Genomic DNA, 13,307 nt, shown 5'->3' on the forward strand with positions numbered 1-13,307 from the left:
ATCTACAGGGTGGTCAACTCAACTGCACTTTTCTGCCTGAACATCCTCATCGAGGTCTACAACCTAGATGTCTTTCTGCTACAACCTTTAGAAGGCACCACAGTGAATCCTCTGCCTCCATCTAACCCTCTCATTCTGGATCCTCCTCACTCACACCACCCAGCCTCGTGTCCTCCTTCTCTACATCCATGGACCTCCTCTTTGGTCTTCCTGTCTTTCCTGGTAGCTTCAACCCTTAGGATCCTTTTCCCAGCATTATCACTGTCTGTTCCTCCTCTGTCCAAACCATTTCCATCTGCTTACCTGCGTCTATCTCCAAAACATCTACCCAGACTGCACCATGCGGCTGAAGATTCCTAATCGATGTGTTCCCACAATGGTAGAATGAGCTATCTAGCAATTTCCAAATGCTTAAAAACTTCTATATATTTATTAAATGTGCAGATCCCACTGTGCTTTCTTTGCCGTAGCCCTCACCTCTGGTCTCGTCTTGTCCCACCAGCTGTCCACCTACCCCACCTGGATGAAGCTCATCTGCTGGACTATTCAAACATGTAGTTGTAGGGTTAGATAAGCTAATTCTTCTAAGAGTGCTGGTACATCGCCTGTCCGTCCTGAGGAGGATCCCTCCTTCATGGGGACACCCCTGAGGTTTCTTTTTTTGTTCCGGAATCCGTTTGTTTTTTGTTTTTTGTTTTTGAGGAGGGTCCAAGGGCAGAGATGCCCAGTTTAGCTTAATCTATTGAATTCATTTCATTTCAATTCAATTCAATTTTATTTGTATAGCCCAAATTCACAAGAACAGTCGTCTGGATGGGCTTCGTATTTCATGTTCTGAAACAATTACTGGTATGAAGCCCATTGAGACAACTATTGCTGTAATATTGGATTATGTAAATTAAATTGAATAGATTTTGAATAGTGTGTGTGTGTTTGTGTGTGTGTGTGTACAGTCATGTGCATGTGTGTGAGCAAGGTAGTGGATCTCCATTAAAGCAGTGAGTGGAAGGTTATTGGTGGAAACCTTTCTAGTTTTTGCCTTTCTTCTGCCAACGGTCTTTCTCTTCCTCTTGTGTCACCGTTTTTATTGATTAAGGATACACGAAGGCCTTCGGATAACCAGCTGAATCTTCAACTCTGCTTTTGAAGAATAGTTGCTGTTTAATCCTCTCAACTGAAACAAATGTTTCAAAAGTGATCTGTAAAGCACTTGGACCTACTGCGTCTCAATGCGTCTCAAGCGAAAAGGAGCTGATTTTGGGCTAAATCAAGAGATGTCGGCCTGTTGGTTTTAGCCTGAAGCACCTATACCACCGTTCTCTTCATGGTTTCGTGGCAGAAGGAGCAACGTGATGCTTGAGGGAAATACAATTCTCCCTTGCTCTGTTGCAGTACGGTTTTGTTTTGTGGATTTGTGTCTGTACAATTTTGCATACTTTTTAAAAAATCTCTTTCATTTTTATCAGAGTTTAAACGAGAGAGAAAAGTGTGAAAATGTTCACGTCTTTCTGAGAAAAATGTATAAAGTGTGTAGTGAGGAGGAGTTTTACAGCCTTGAAACATCTGTAATCCTACCTCACACAGATTTCTGCTATGGCAGGTTATATTTAGACCATAAACAAGGGAACACTGTACTTTAAAAGTAATGGTGTCATGTGGATAAAGACAAGATTTGCTTCTTTGACTACACTTAGGAGATGGGTAGGAAAATGGATCAAACAATGAAATCTGGTCACTTGCCGCTTTCCCTGATCACAGGCAGGAATGATGTAAGTTGGTCGACATAAGAGCAGGAACGTTCTTACTGCCTTCAGGTTCTATGCACTCTGTTCTCTACCTTCCTCAGGTTTGGACTTTTTTCGCTCTTGTTGTGAAGCTTGAGTCATAGCCCTGTTAATTTGTTTTATTTTAGGCCTCTTTATGACTCATCGAGAGCTGTCAGACCAGCGAGATACCAAGTTCATAAAACCACAGACTCCAATTCCAGAATGACCTATATGAAGGTGGAACTGATTGTGATTCTGCTCCATCTGCCCCGCCTTCTGAAGCTTTTATAGGGTATTAGCGTATGTGCTCTGGCCCATGCTCACACAAATGTGCCACTCAACAGAACCAATCACCGCAAACATTTATGCAGCCGAAACAAGTGATTTTCTCTCTATGAGCGTCAAAGAGGCTTCACGCCTTATAACTAATCACGTGGCATTGTGGAAATGCATGGTGTATAGTATGCGTAAAAACGGATGCAGTAACTCTAAAAACATTAAAATGAATATTAGCATTTCCTTTTTTTTGTCCTGACCATAACCTTTTCTTTCCTCTCTTCTTCTATTTGAAATCCATGTTTTCCTTTTTGACCAGGAACGTTAAAAGTGGCTCTGCATGCTGCTCTGCTTAATTAGCGCACAGCGGTGGCAGCAGCAGCTTTATGCTGACTGATGGTGCACTGGTGAGCCTCTCAAAGGCCAGGATTAATGGCTCCTGCTTGTCTTAAATATACTGTTAGTGGCTGTTTGTTTCTATGTTGGGGCTTTAGAACACGTGCGTCGTTGTATTAGCACACATGAAAAATGATTTATATTCACCACTTTTTATTATCCTTTGTCTAAGATATTGTCCTGGTAAAATATTTAATATCTGTCTCATCGGAATAAATGGTTGCTGCATGAGGGCAATTCAGCAAAACTGAAGTCTTTGTTTCACTGTGGCTTGGTACATTTTTTCAGACTAGAGTAGATATGATGATCTGAGAGCTGCATGTTTGCAAATAGATGAAATCCTGCCAGCGCTCCACACAACAGGTGCGGGAGGGAATCTTACAGCGGGGGCCCAAGGCGGAGCCCTGCAAGAGATTGATATCAAATAAAACAAACACATTCATGCTAATAATGTCCCAAAAGTTTAGCTTTCTTTCCAAAGTGAGTGTTTTTTTTATTGTTTTTTTCGGTTGTAAGCTTTACACAAATGTAATGATTAAGCAGAAAAGAGGCAGTTTGCTATTTTTAGGCTTTTTTTTAGGCTCGCTATAAGAGTAAAGTGTGCATCAATAATTAAGAAAAAAGGAAAAATATATATTTATTTAACAAGTTTAATATCTGCTGCAAAGTCCATATTGTGGGTGGCTGGACCCAGCACACGTTTTTTTAAACTAATATTTTATTAAAATAAAAGGGCAGCATTTGGTTTTTCCTTTTATCGAGAAGAAGAAGATGATGTTGAAGGCGGACAAAAATTCTGATTGTCTAAGAAAAAAAAAACTTTTTATGTATAACTATATAAAAAAATAAACACACTCATAGAAGAACACATGGACGTGTGAACGAGGGATTTTGTTTTAACCCTATAGTATAAAAATGTAGTTTTCTACAAACATGCAGTTCTTCAACATTCACGTCATGTATTTCTCTAAAAAAATGTAATCGTCTGATCTTTCCAGATCTCGCTTTTCATAATGTTTAATATTTCCAGTAAAATAAATCCCAAAATGTTAATATTAACCAAATATTTCATAATTATGGTTTGTAGTGTTTTTTGGTTTTGATCACTATTTCAGACTTTCATGGTCCTAAACTGGTCCTAAACTATGCAGAATTTCTATTTTCCCGGGACTATGTTGTTGTTTTTTTGTTTGCTTTGTGTTTTTTAAAATCTACTATTAAAACCTTTTATTATAAGAAGAGTCGATGAAATTTAAAAAAGGAAAGCTAAGTCTTAATCATGACTTAACTTTCTTTTGATCCATTAATCAATGGAAAACAATAAGTCTTGTGTCTGAAGTAAGGGCATTTTAGGTGGGATTTGCATCAATTCATTACATCATGTTGCCCCAACAAATGCCCCTTTGGAGTCAGATATTCTCTTAGGTCTCTGTGTCTGCAGGCAGTAGTGGTTAGCTTGATTTTCAACTTTCAATCAAATCAAAATTTAAATTGTTTATTTTTTCTTTTTGTATTGGGGTTAATAATATGTTTCTTTCAATTATGTCACCTAATTAGCGGAAAAGCCGTCTTCCATCCAGCAGGGTGTAGTCAGCGGCTACTGTGTTCAGATTCATTCCATCTGTGCTCAAATGTCACCCATTCATGTTGTGTATTGCAGGATCCTCTTTTCCATGCAGTTAAATGTAGTGGATATTATTGATTGCCTAATTCTTCTTTTAAAAAAGATGCTGCTGGCATTCGTGTTACTGTTCAATCTGTGAGGGTTAATGAGTCATGTTTCCAGTGACACATGGACGGTTTTATGGTCCATTAAACAAACTAGATTTCTGATAAACATTGACCAACACAGCACAGCTAAACATGCTTTCTTTTTCTTCTCACCATTAGCACAGCTTTGACACACAAACTGACATAAGCAGAAATAAAAAAAAGAAGAAGCCTGCATTAAAAACTAAACCATAAAATGTAAATGGCATTGTAACGCTAAATCAGCGTGAGCCCCGGGTTTGTTTCTCTGCAACAACATGGTTCCCTTAATGAGACGGTCCCTTACATGGTGCCATGTAGGGGTGGTGGGACACCGTAGCACTAGTAACCCACTGTGTGACCGACACATGTCAGGAGGAGGCACAGATAAGAAAAACTGCCACAGACTCTATCACCTTTCACCTCAGAGAAGGAGGGTCTAAGCGCAGGGATGTCCAGGGTCTGTCTAGTTTAGTTTAGCAATCAGCTATGGTTCCATTTTTATGACTTTATTATTGGTGTGACGCCTGTTGAGACATCTGTGTTGTGATGTCTGGATATATAAATAAAATTGAATTGAATTGAAGCTGCTAACACCAATCAGAACAGATTTATTCAAAACTGAGAAATTTGAAGCTACATTTGTCTCTTTGGGAAAATCATGTTAAAAACTGGATTGTTTTAACCCTCGTATTATCTTCAAATATTACTCACACATTTCACCCTAGGGGTCAATTTGACCCCAGGGATATTTGCCTTCAGAAAATGATTTACATAGAATTGTAAACCAAGTTTTGGTGTCAGGCACATTGTTTATTTGTTGAATACATAAATAACCCCTTGATAATGAAACAGATCAGTGGGTTGACCTGTTCTCTAGCGCCACCATCAGGCCAAACTTTTAAATTATAATGAACTTATCTTGAAAAGTTTTCATACAAATCTTCTCAAAATTACTGACGACATTAATAACCACAAGAGTTTGAACCCTATTGGTTTTGGTGATTATATGACCTTTGCTGTAGCGCCACCATCAGGTTAAACTTTCAGTTTTAGAGTTAGTGGATCTTAAAAGGTTTTAATCCAAATCTTTTTTTAATTTGGGGGGCACATTCATGACTCTCACAGAATAAAGCATGTTGATGGATGTTAGTGACCCCATTTCCTTTAATGAACATGTTTATTTACTTATTTTATCTCCTTTTCTGTGACATATTTGTGGTTGGTCACTGTAAAGTCTCACTTACCCCTCCTCTGGGCTTGGGACCGGCAGTGGCAGAGTTAGAGAGGTTTTTTTTCTTTCTGTTTTTAAAGTTTTTGCGTGAAACCAAAAATCATAATGAGAATATAGGTCAGATAGTCAGAAAATGGAACAGTTTTTATGTCCAGAGTTGAGCTTTCAGTCTGCACCACTGTACACAGGATGTGCAGAGTTAGTGTATGCTCCTTGCAGACATATTTCTTGCTAAGAGTGTGACCCATAAGACACACAGTCAGTCATTTTGTAGACAAAGTCATTATTCAAGCTCCACATTTGAGAGATGAGATGAGATAAAACTTTATCCCACGATGGGGAAATTCTGTTGTCTGCGGCAGCAGCAAAGTGACGTTCAGCAAAGTAAAGTGACCTAAGTTCAACATTATAGCATATTTAACATAAAATATATAACCATCAATTGAAAATATTTTACTTGAGATGATAACTTTAGGTGGAGTTGGAAAGACTTGGATGTGATCAACTCACAAGCCAACATTGGCTTCCTCATTTTCACACCAAACCACGAGAAGTATCAAAGTTCTCGTGGGAATAGTTGTTTCCCCCCCACCCCCTTGCTATGTATCAACTCAAAAGTATCAAGTCTGCACCTGAAGGTGTGGGGATGTTGGGTCACACACACAGACAGACAAGTTTTACACAGCTAAAACAGCCTGGGGTCAAATTGACCCCCCCCGAGGAACACCAATGTGTGCAATATCTGTTTAGCATAATATCATCATGATAAATTAATGCTTAATCAGTTGTCACCATCAAATTAGGAAAAGTCATGAAATATGAAGTAAAAAAAAAAGGTTAACCATTCTCTTTTTATGACAAACATTGAATTGGGGTCAAATCGACCCCAAGAATAATAGGGGGGTGAAGTCTCAAATCTGTCAGTTTGGCCATTTTCACCCAAAACTTCCCCTACCCCTCCGGCTTCTCCCCACCCCACATTCAGCACCTCCAAGCAGAGAGTTTAGAAAAAATAGTGTCTTCAAATCCAGACGTTACAACCCCTCTATGATGTCATCAATAGTCGCTGGTCATCTTCGTAGCGCGTAGCTGCCAGCGCTCAGAATTGACTGTTTTATGGTTGTTTTGGACATGTAAGGCGACCTGGGTTGCCCAAAATGGCGCCATATAAATACAATTAATTATTAATAATATTATTTGGATCCGGCCTTAGATTTAGTGCAAGCTTGTTAACAAAAATAATTTTGCACTGCAGGCTTTCTTTCATTTTGTTTATGTGTGGTTTGGTTGTGGCTTCAAAACAAAACTTTAAAGAGACATTTCCATGTACAACGTAGGGAATCAGTTACCAGTACTACGGCAGAGAACCTTATACTACTGTAAAGGGTTACAAGATGATGCAAAGTTGCATTTTTCCATTTCAAAGTTTGTTAAAATTAAAGTGCTTACTTCTGCGGACTTCAGGAGGCACCACATACTTTTATTGTGACATCTGATTGGCCAGTGTATAACTTGTGCAACTAGCACTACAGAAGGAAAATATCAAAAAACATGTGGATTATCAAGAACATGTTAACAAAAAGGTATCTGGGCAAGAACGGTTATTCTGACCGATAGAATGACTGAGTAAAGGCTGTTTGTTTCTTTATAGAAGTCTGTGGGATTTTGGCTTCTTGGATGCACTTCCTGTTTAATCTAGTTTTAGCAGAAACAATTTAAAAAATATATGTACTTTAGTTTATTCTTTTTTTTTTCTCAAAAAGAAACAAGTTATAGTAAGTCATTTAGGACATTAGTTACAATTTTCACGTTGGCTCTGCTTTAATGCCACAAATGTACTAGAATGAGCAACAGCTTACATCTCCGTGGCCAAATGCTATTGTTCCTCCCTTTTCCTTTTTTATAACTTTGTCGGTTTCTTCCATCTCCTTAATTTTTCTCCATCAGTTGTGAGCTTTTGCCCTCTGAGATCATGGGTATAAATCATCTCTTTCTTATTCCTTGATGTACTTGTACCATGACCTGAGTGCAGTCTGTACACTTGAGCAATGCTGGATAACACCAAGCGGCATAAGGACATTTAGCCTATCTAAATGTACACTGTCTGCTGAAAATGAAATTTCACTTAAGAATAAATGTCTGGGCAGGAGGTCGAGCTCAAGGGGTCAAGATCAGCTTTTTACGAAGCAGTTGACTCCACAGCAATCCACTTTGAATTGCTTCGGAGTTAATGATGTGTGTCCTTGCATATGCATGTCTGTAGTGTGTGAGTGAAGTGAAGGGTTCATTTGCAAAAACACTGATGTCAAAAAGTCTGTTTTCATGATGGATATCTTAACTTCTACCGATGCTGTTTGCACTTGGCTTGCTATGATTTTTCTACAGGTCTGTCTTTTATTTTCAATAAAAAAAAATAGACGCAATTAAATGGACCAATGGATTGCCAAACTTTTAAAACTGAAATTTGTCATTAATAATAATAATAATAATGTTCAATTTTCTCTGTTCTTACAGGTTGCACGTGCCACTATGACCACGGAGTCCACATCTACGTTTAGGAGGAGAATGGGTTCATGATAAACGATGCACGTTCCAGCGGACTGGTAAAAAGTTCGGATTCCCACCAAATCAGCTGCTCCGACTCCCCTCTCTGCTCCTCACATTTCTCTACAAGAGAAGGTTCTCCGAGCTTCCAGCTGCAGTGTAGAATTCCAGGAAATTGAAGTGAAATCTGTATTCCTGGACAGGCCAAGTGGAAAACAATCCCATCCCAACCCCCCATCCCCATCATTTACTTTTCTGACTCTGACGTTGAGGAACCAACCGATGGGGAGACCTGGCAGGGAGTCAGGATAAGAACTAGTGTTGGAGAGCAGAAAACAAAACTGCTTGCTTAAAAAACGAAGAGCGTAGTGTTTCTCTGGAGTTTATTCAATCGTCTGATGTCTATTACCCCAGTGGAGTTGTTTACTTAAAATACATTTATCTGTAATCAATAAGGCCTTTTTCTTCTTGGCCCAGTAGGCTGTCAAGGCATCTTGGAGAAACAGGACATTTTTAGCCCTTAGTATGACAAGAGAATCAAGATTCCTGTGCTGGCCCCTGTGGCCTCTGGCACTCCTCAGTATCCTCACCACAGTGAAAATGCTGGAGTTTGGGGGGGCCCCGGGCCAGTTTGCAAGATATGGGCGCTGGGAAGCTGGATCCATGGGTGAACTAAGCTTCAGTCTGAAGACCAACATCAGCCAAGCTTTGGTGCTGTACTTGGACGACGGTGGGAACTGCGACTTCTTGGAACTTTTGATTGCAGACGGACGGCTCCAGTTGCGCTTTGCCATCCACTGTGCTGAGCCGGCCATTTTGCACATGGAGACAAGCGTGAACGATGACCACTGGCACATGGTCTTACTCACCCGCAACTTGCGGGAAACCCTGCTTATGGTGGACGGTGAGATGAAAGTGGCTGAGGTCAGGTCAAAGAGGAAGGAGATGGCTGTGGTCAGTGACCTGTTTGTCGGTGGGATCCCACCTGATGTCCGTCTCTCTGCGCTAACATCCAGCACAGTAAAGTATGAGCCACCCTTTCAAGGCTTGATATCCAATTTGAAGGTGGGAGAGATGCCTCCCTCTTTATTAAACAGCCAAGGCATTCAGAACGACTTGGAGTACCTCTGCACCAAGCAGAACCCATGCTTCAACGGAGGCTTTTGCTCTATTCAGTTTGGAGAAGTTCACTGCGACTGCTCCCATACACGCTTCAAGGGAAAGTACTGCAAGGAAGGTAAGATGCTCCCAACTTAGAGGTGCTGTGTGGCCTTTGTTGCTTTGATCATGGGCATAACGTTGTGTGCTATTTTTGCCTTTAGGGATGGAAAATGGAACTTGGACAACAAAATGGAGATTTTTGATATATAAATCTGTATTCCATCTTTATTATTGCTGATTTGGTCCCTTAAATAAATCAGTTAACCATTAAACGGGCTGACAAAAATACAAAAGACCACCTCCAAACCAGTTTTAGCAATGCTTCTGCTTCTCTTTACAAATGTCATCTTTGAAGTATTAACAAACATCTTTTTTGTCAAATTTTTGTGTGTCTAATATCTCCATATTTAAAGGTCAATGTGGTTAATTTACCATCAAACCTAGACATTACCTATACATTAACTCAACTGAGCTGTAGCTCAGTTGGCATAGCAGCTGTCTGCCAATCGGATGGTTAAAAATCTTCTTTGATAACATTTTTTTTAATAGTTTTTAGTAATTTCTTGTTGCAGTTTTTAACGATGGAGGACATAAATAAAGATTAAAGTTGCATTTATGAGTACTCCTGTATTCAAATTGTGAATCAGAAGCAGAGTTAATTTGTGATGCAGAAAACACACATTTGCGGGCCACAAACTCGATCCCATTCTGATGCATCCAGTTGATCCAAGTACAAATAGATCCATGAATGTCTTTATTTTCCTCGTCTGAGCTGAGCTGGCTCTCTCTCTCTCTCTCTCTCTCACTCTCTCTCTCTCTCTCTCTCTCTCTCAAAGTCAGATGTTATTCATGTTTCGCCGACAGTCTTTGCCAACAACTGCAGGAAATCAATCGATGTTGAAAATGTTCAGTTAGGGCATGACTATGTTCTATTCTGCATCAAAATCTTTGATCCAAGATGCGAGTGCTCATCACTTTTAAGAGGGATTGTGTGACTCATAAGAAGACAAAGCCCACATGCCCTGTTAGATATGGCTGGATGGATCCCAAAACCACCTCACAGTAAAGTTCCTGAGCACTTGTCATTTTTCCTGCTGGGTTTTTGTTTTTAAGACTATTTTCTGTGGTGAACACCATGTTGCCACATCTTTTTGCAACTGGGTCCTTTTTCAAAACTCAGGTTCTAACTTTCAACGACACATCCCATTTCCATATCCAGACATTTCGGATTTTGTATTCACCCACTCTCATATTTTCCATTGCACCACTAAATTTCTGTCTGACTTCCTTTGTTAAGACTGTGTATGTTCCTCACCCCCCTCCCTCACCCCACCCGCATGTCTTTGCTCTTCCTCTGCTACTGAGTTCTTCCACTTATCTTCTTCACGTTTAACTTGTGTCAGCACTTCAGCCTAACTTTTCCTCCTCCTACTCCTTCCTTCTGTCTCTCACTTATCTTCCCGTCTTGCTTAGGAATTTTACCATTCCTTGAAGCTCATTCATGTTTCATTACAGCTGTAAAAGTATCCAGTAATCACTGCCCGACTCCCACCTTGCCTGATATAATGAAGTTGCTGGTCATTAATGTTCTGAAACGTGGAAGGCTCTACTTCTCCACCGGGAGGTTCATACATGAGCGCTGGAGGAGAAATGAGCCCAAGCCAACTGTTTTATTGAGTATCTGACCCAGAACAGCCTTTTCCTGGTCTGAAGTAATTGGAAAGTAATCGACATTTATCCATGATTTGGATTAAAAAGTTTCTTCGATCAGGAATACTTCCGGTCTTTTTTTAATCAGATGTTTTGTGCTTAGCAGCACTTTTGTTTTAGAAGGCCGTGAAGCCAAATTACCAGGATTCTTGCTGATGGTTCATTGTTACCTGACTGCTTACTGGCAGAGGAAATCATTTTTCTGCCAAACAGATGCGTCTCTGTTTCTTTCCAGATCGATCTTGAAGTCTTTCCTCCTGTGTTTTGTGTCAGATTGCTGCTTTTCTGGTGGACGTAGAAGCAACTGCCTTGATGTGGTTTTACACTAACAGCAGGATACAGCTGTTTTTTTTTTTTTTTTTAAAAAGGGGGTGCAGAAAAACATGGGAGTTACTGGAAACTAAGAATAAAGTAAATTGGAAGAGTTGCAACAATGTGATAATTACAACAGAAAGGATTCATTCTGTAATTGGTTGAGTTTATTTCAAGCATTAATTGTAGACAGAACAATAAAAAAGGACCAGAATTATCAAACTCATCAATCACCAAACAAAATAGCATATTCATTCACAAATGGATGAATAACAAACAACTTAAGAGGTGAAGAAGCCAAAATAACAAAACCCCACCTAACTGAAATGTGAAATCTTACTTGAAAATGAAAGAAAAGGGAAATCGATGACAAAAACCTAACCTGTAGACTAACATTTACAGGAGAAAACATGTGAAAGAAACAGAATCCCTGAACAAAGAGCCACAGCGACAGGGGGGTATTCCAGAAAGCAGGTTATGCTAGTTACCACGGTAAGTTTGAGGCCAAGGAAATGGATAACCTCATCTTTCGGTTCCAAGAATGGAGGTATGGTTCAGGGTATGTCAAGTTGCCATAGCAACTCATGCTCTGAACATAACCTGGTCTGGAGCAGGTTTAGTTGAAGGTTAGTTTGTTTACAGAGAGGTGAAGCAGCATGGCGTGTCCATTTGAAGATGATTTAGGGGATGAAGAAGCTCAGATAATACTTTTCCTCCAAAGAGAGGGTGATAAGACCATTTATGGATGTTGGAAAGATAAACCTTTTGAATTGATCTAACTTAATTATTTGCTTCAGTTAAGATAAATCATCTTTTGGGTTTCAGTCAACTTAAAAATAACATGTAGTTATCAGAATCAGAATTCTTTTATTGTCATTGTACATGGTGATACAATGCAGCAGCCTTGGAGTGGTGAAAAAAAAAATAGAATAAAAAATGAAAATACCGTCTCAGACAGAGTTATTTTACTTTCATTCAAATTAATTCAATGAACTAGGTGTAACTTTGGTGCTGCTGTTAGATCGGCAGCACAAGGGATTGTGGGATACCATTCCCTTTGTTTGTCTGGACGGATTTGTTAAATTATTTCTGCACCATAAGAGAGAGGGAAGGAGAGGGTGAGGAGTTTATTTAACACCGCTAGTGCTTTGAGCTATCGCAAGAACTGAAGTTAGACTCAGAGTCACGATGACTGAATAGATGTTTTATATTGCAGATCCACACTGTGTCGTTCATTTTAAGGATATAAAAATGAGAGTTTCTGCTTCCATCAGCTTGGGTTCAATGGAAGCCACACCTTCTCAGTACCACATCTGAAAACACTCACAGATGGACACACAAAGATCCACAAAAACACAGATGTCCCACTCTGATACAGAAATAAAATACTTCAAACACTGAATACAAAGAAAACAAAACTAAACATGGCCACAGCTGTGACAGTTACTTTGTTTCCAGTTATGTTATTCTTTGGTTTTGACACTGTGACGAAGAGGCAGAGGCATCAGGACCCATAAGCAACAGTGTTTATCAGCAAACACAGACAAGGCCAGCAGGACAAACTGAACAAGGTTGAGGCAATACGTAGCCGATCAGGCAGAGGTCAAAACACACCAAAGAGACTAAGAGTACAAAAAAGACTTCATACCCAGATCGGTGCCAGATTAAACACTGCTGTGGTGATTAATGAATGAGGAACAGCTGGTGGAGAGCTAAGGCATAAGGAGCAGTGGCTGTTGGGAGACGTAGTGGGATAGGCGCAGGCCAGGTGAAAGCTAACATTCAGGAACCGGCTCCCTCTGGTGGTCAGGTGGTAGGAGGAGGAAACAGAGACTTGTCTTCTCACAGACACGTAATTGCATGTATTCCGTCTGTCACAGTCACACCATGTTCAGTGTGTTTTATGTATCCACAGCTGTCCTGATTTAAGTAAATGATCCTCATTGTGTCTACGTTCCATGTTTTTTTTTTCAACTTCCATTTTCCAGGTTAAATATATTGTGTGCTTTGTGTAATTTCTGCTATTTTACCTTGCTATTTATGAACTTGAAATGCACCTTTTTTTCCATTACAGCCTTTCTATGTACTGAACAAGTTATCAACTTAAAATGCTAACTAATGACTTTTATCAGAATTATTTCTATGTTATTAGTCCTACT

General features: G+C 39.7%; 1 protein-coding gene across 11 annotated transcripts in view; it reads left to right on the forward strand.

Moving 5' to 3' along the window:
• Positions 1 to 13,307, forward strand: part of nrxn2b (neurexin 2b) — an 806,770-nt gene that overhangs the window by 82,156 nt on the left and 711,307 nt on the right. For all 11 annotated transcript variants that reach the window (XM_078936626.1, XM_078936632.1, XM_078936630.1 and 8 more), the window contains exon 2: positions 7,936 to 9,202. In XM_078936626.1, coding sequence (XP_078792752.1) covers positions 8,491 to 9,202 — 712 coding nt within the window. In that variant the 5' untranslated portion in view covers positions 7,936 to 8,490. The remainder of the gene's footprint in view (positions 1 to 7,935; positions 9,203 to 13,307) is intronic.

This window comes from Oryzias latipes, chromosome 18, assembly GCF_053564925.1.
Source record: "Oryzias latipes strain Hd-rR chromosome 18, Olatipes_Hd-rR_3.1".
NCBI classification, from domain to species: Eukaryota; Metazoa; Chordata; class Actinopteri; order Beloniformes; family Adrianichthyidae; genus Oryzias; species Oryzias latipes.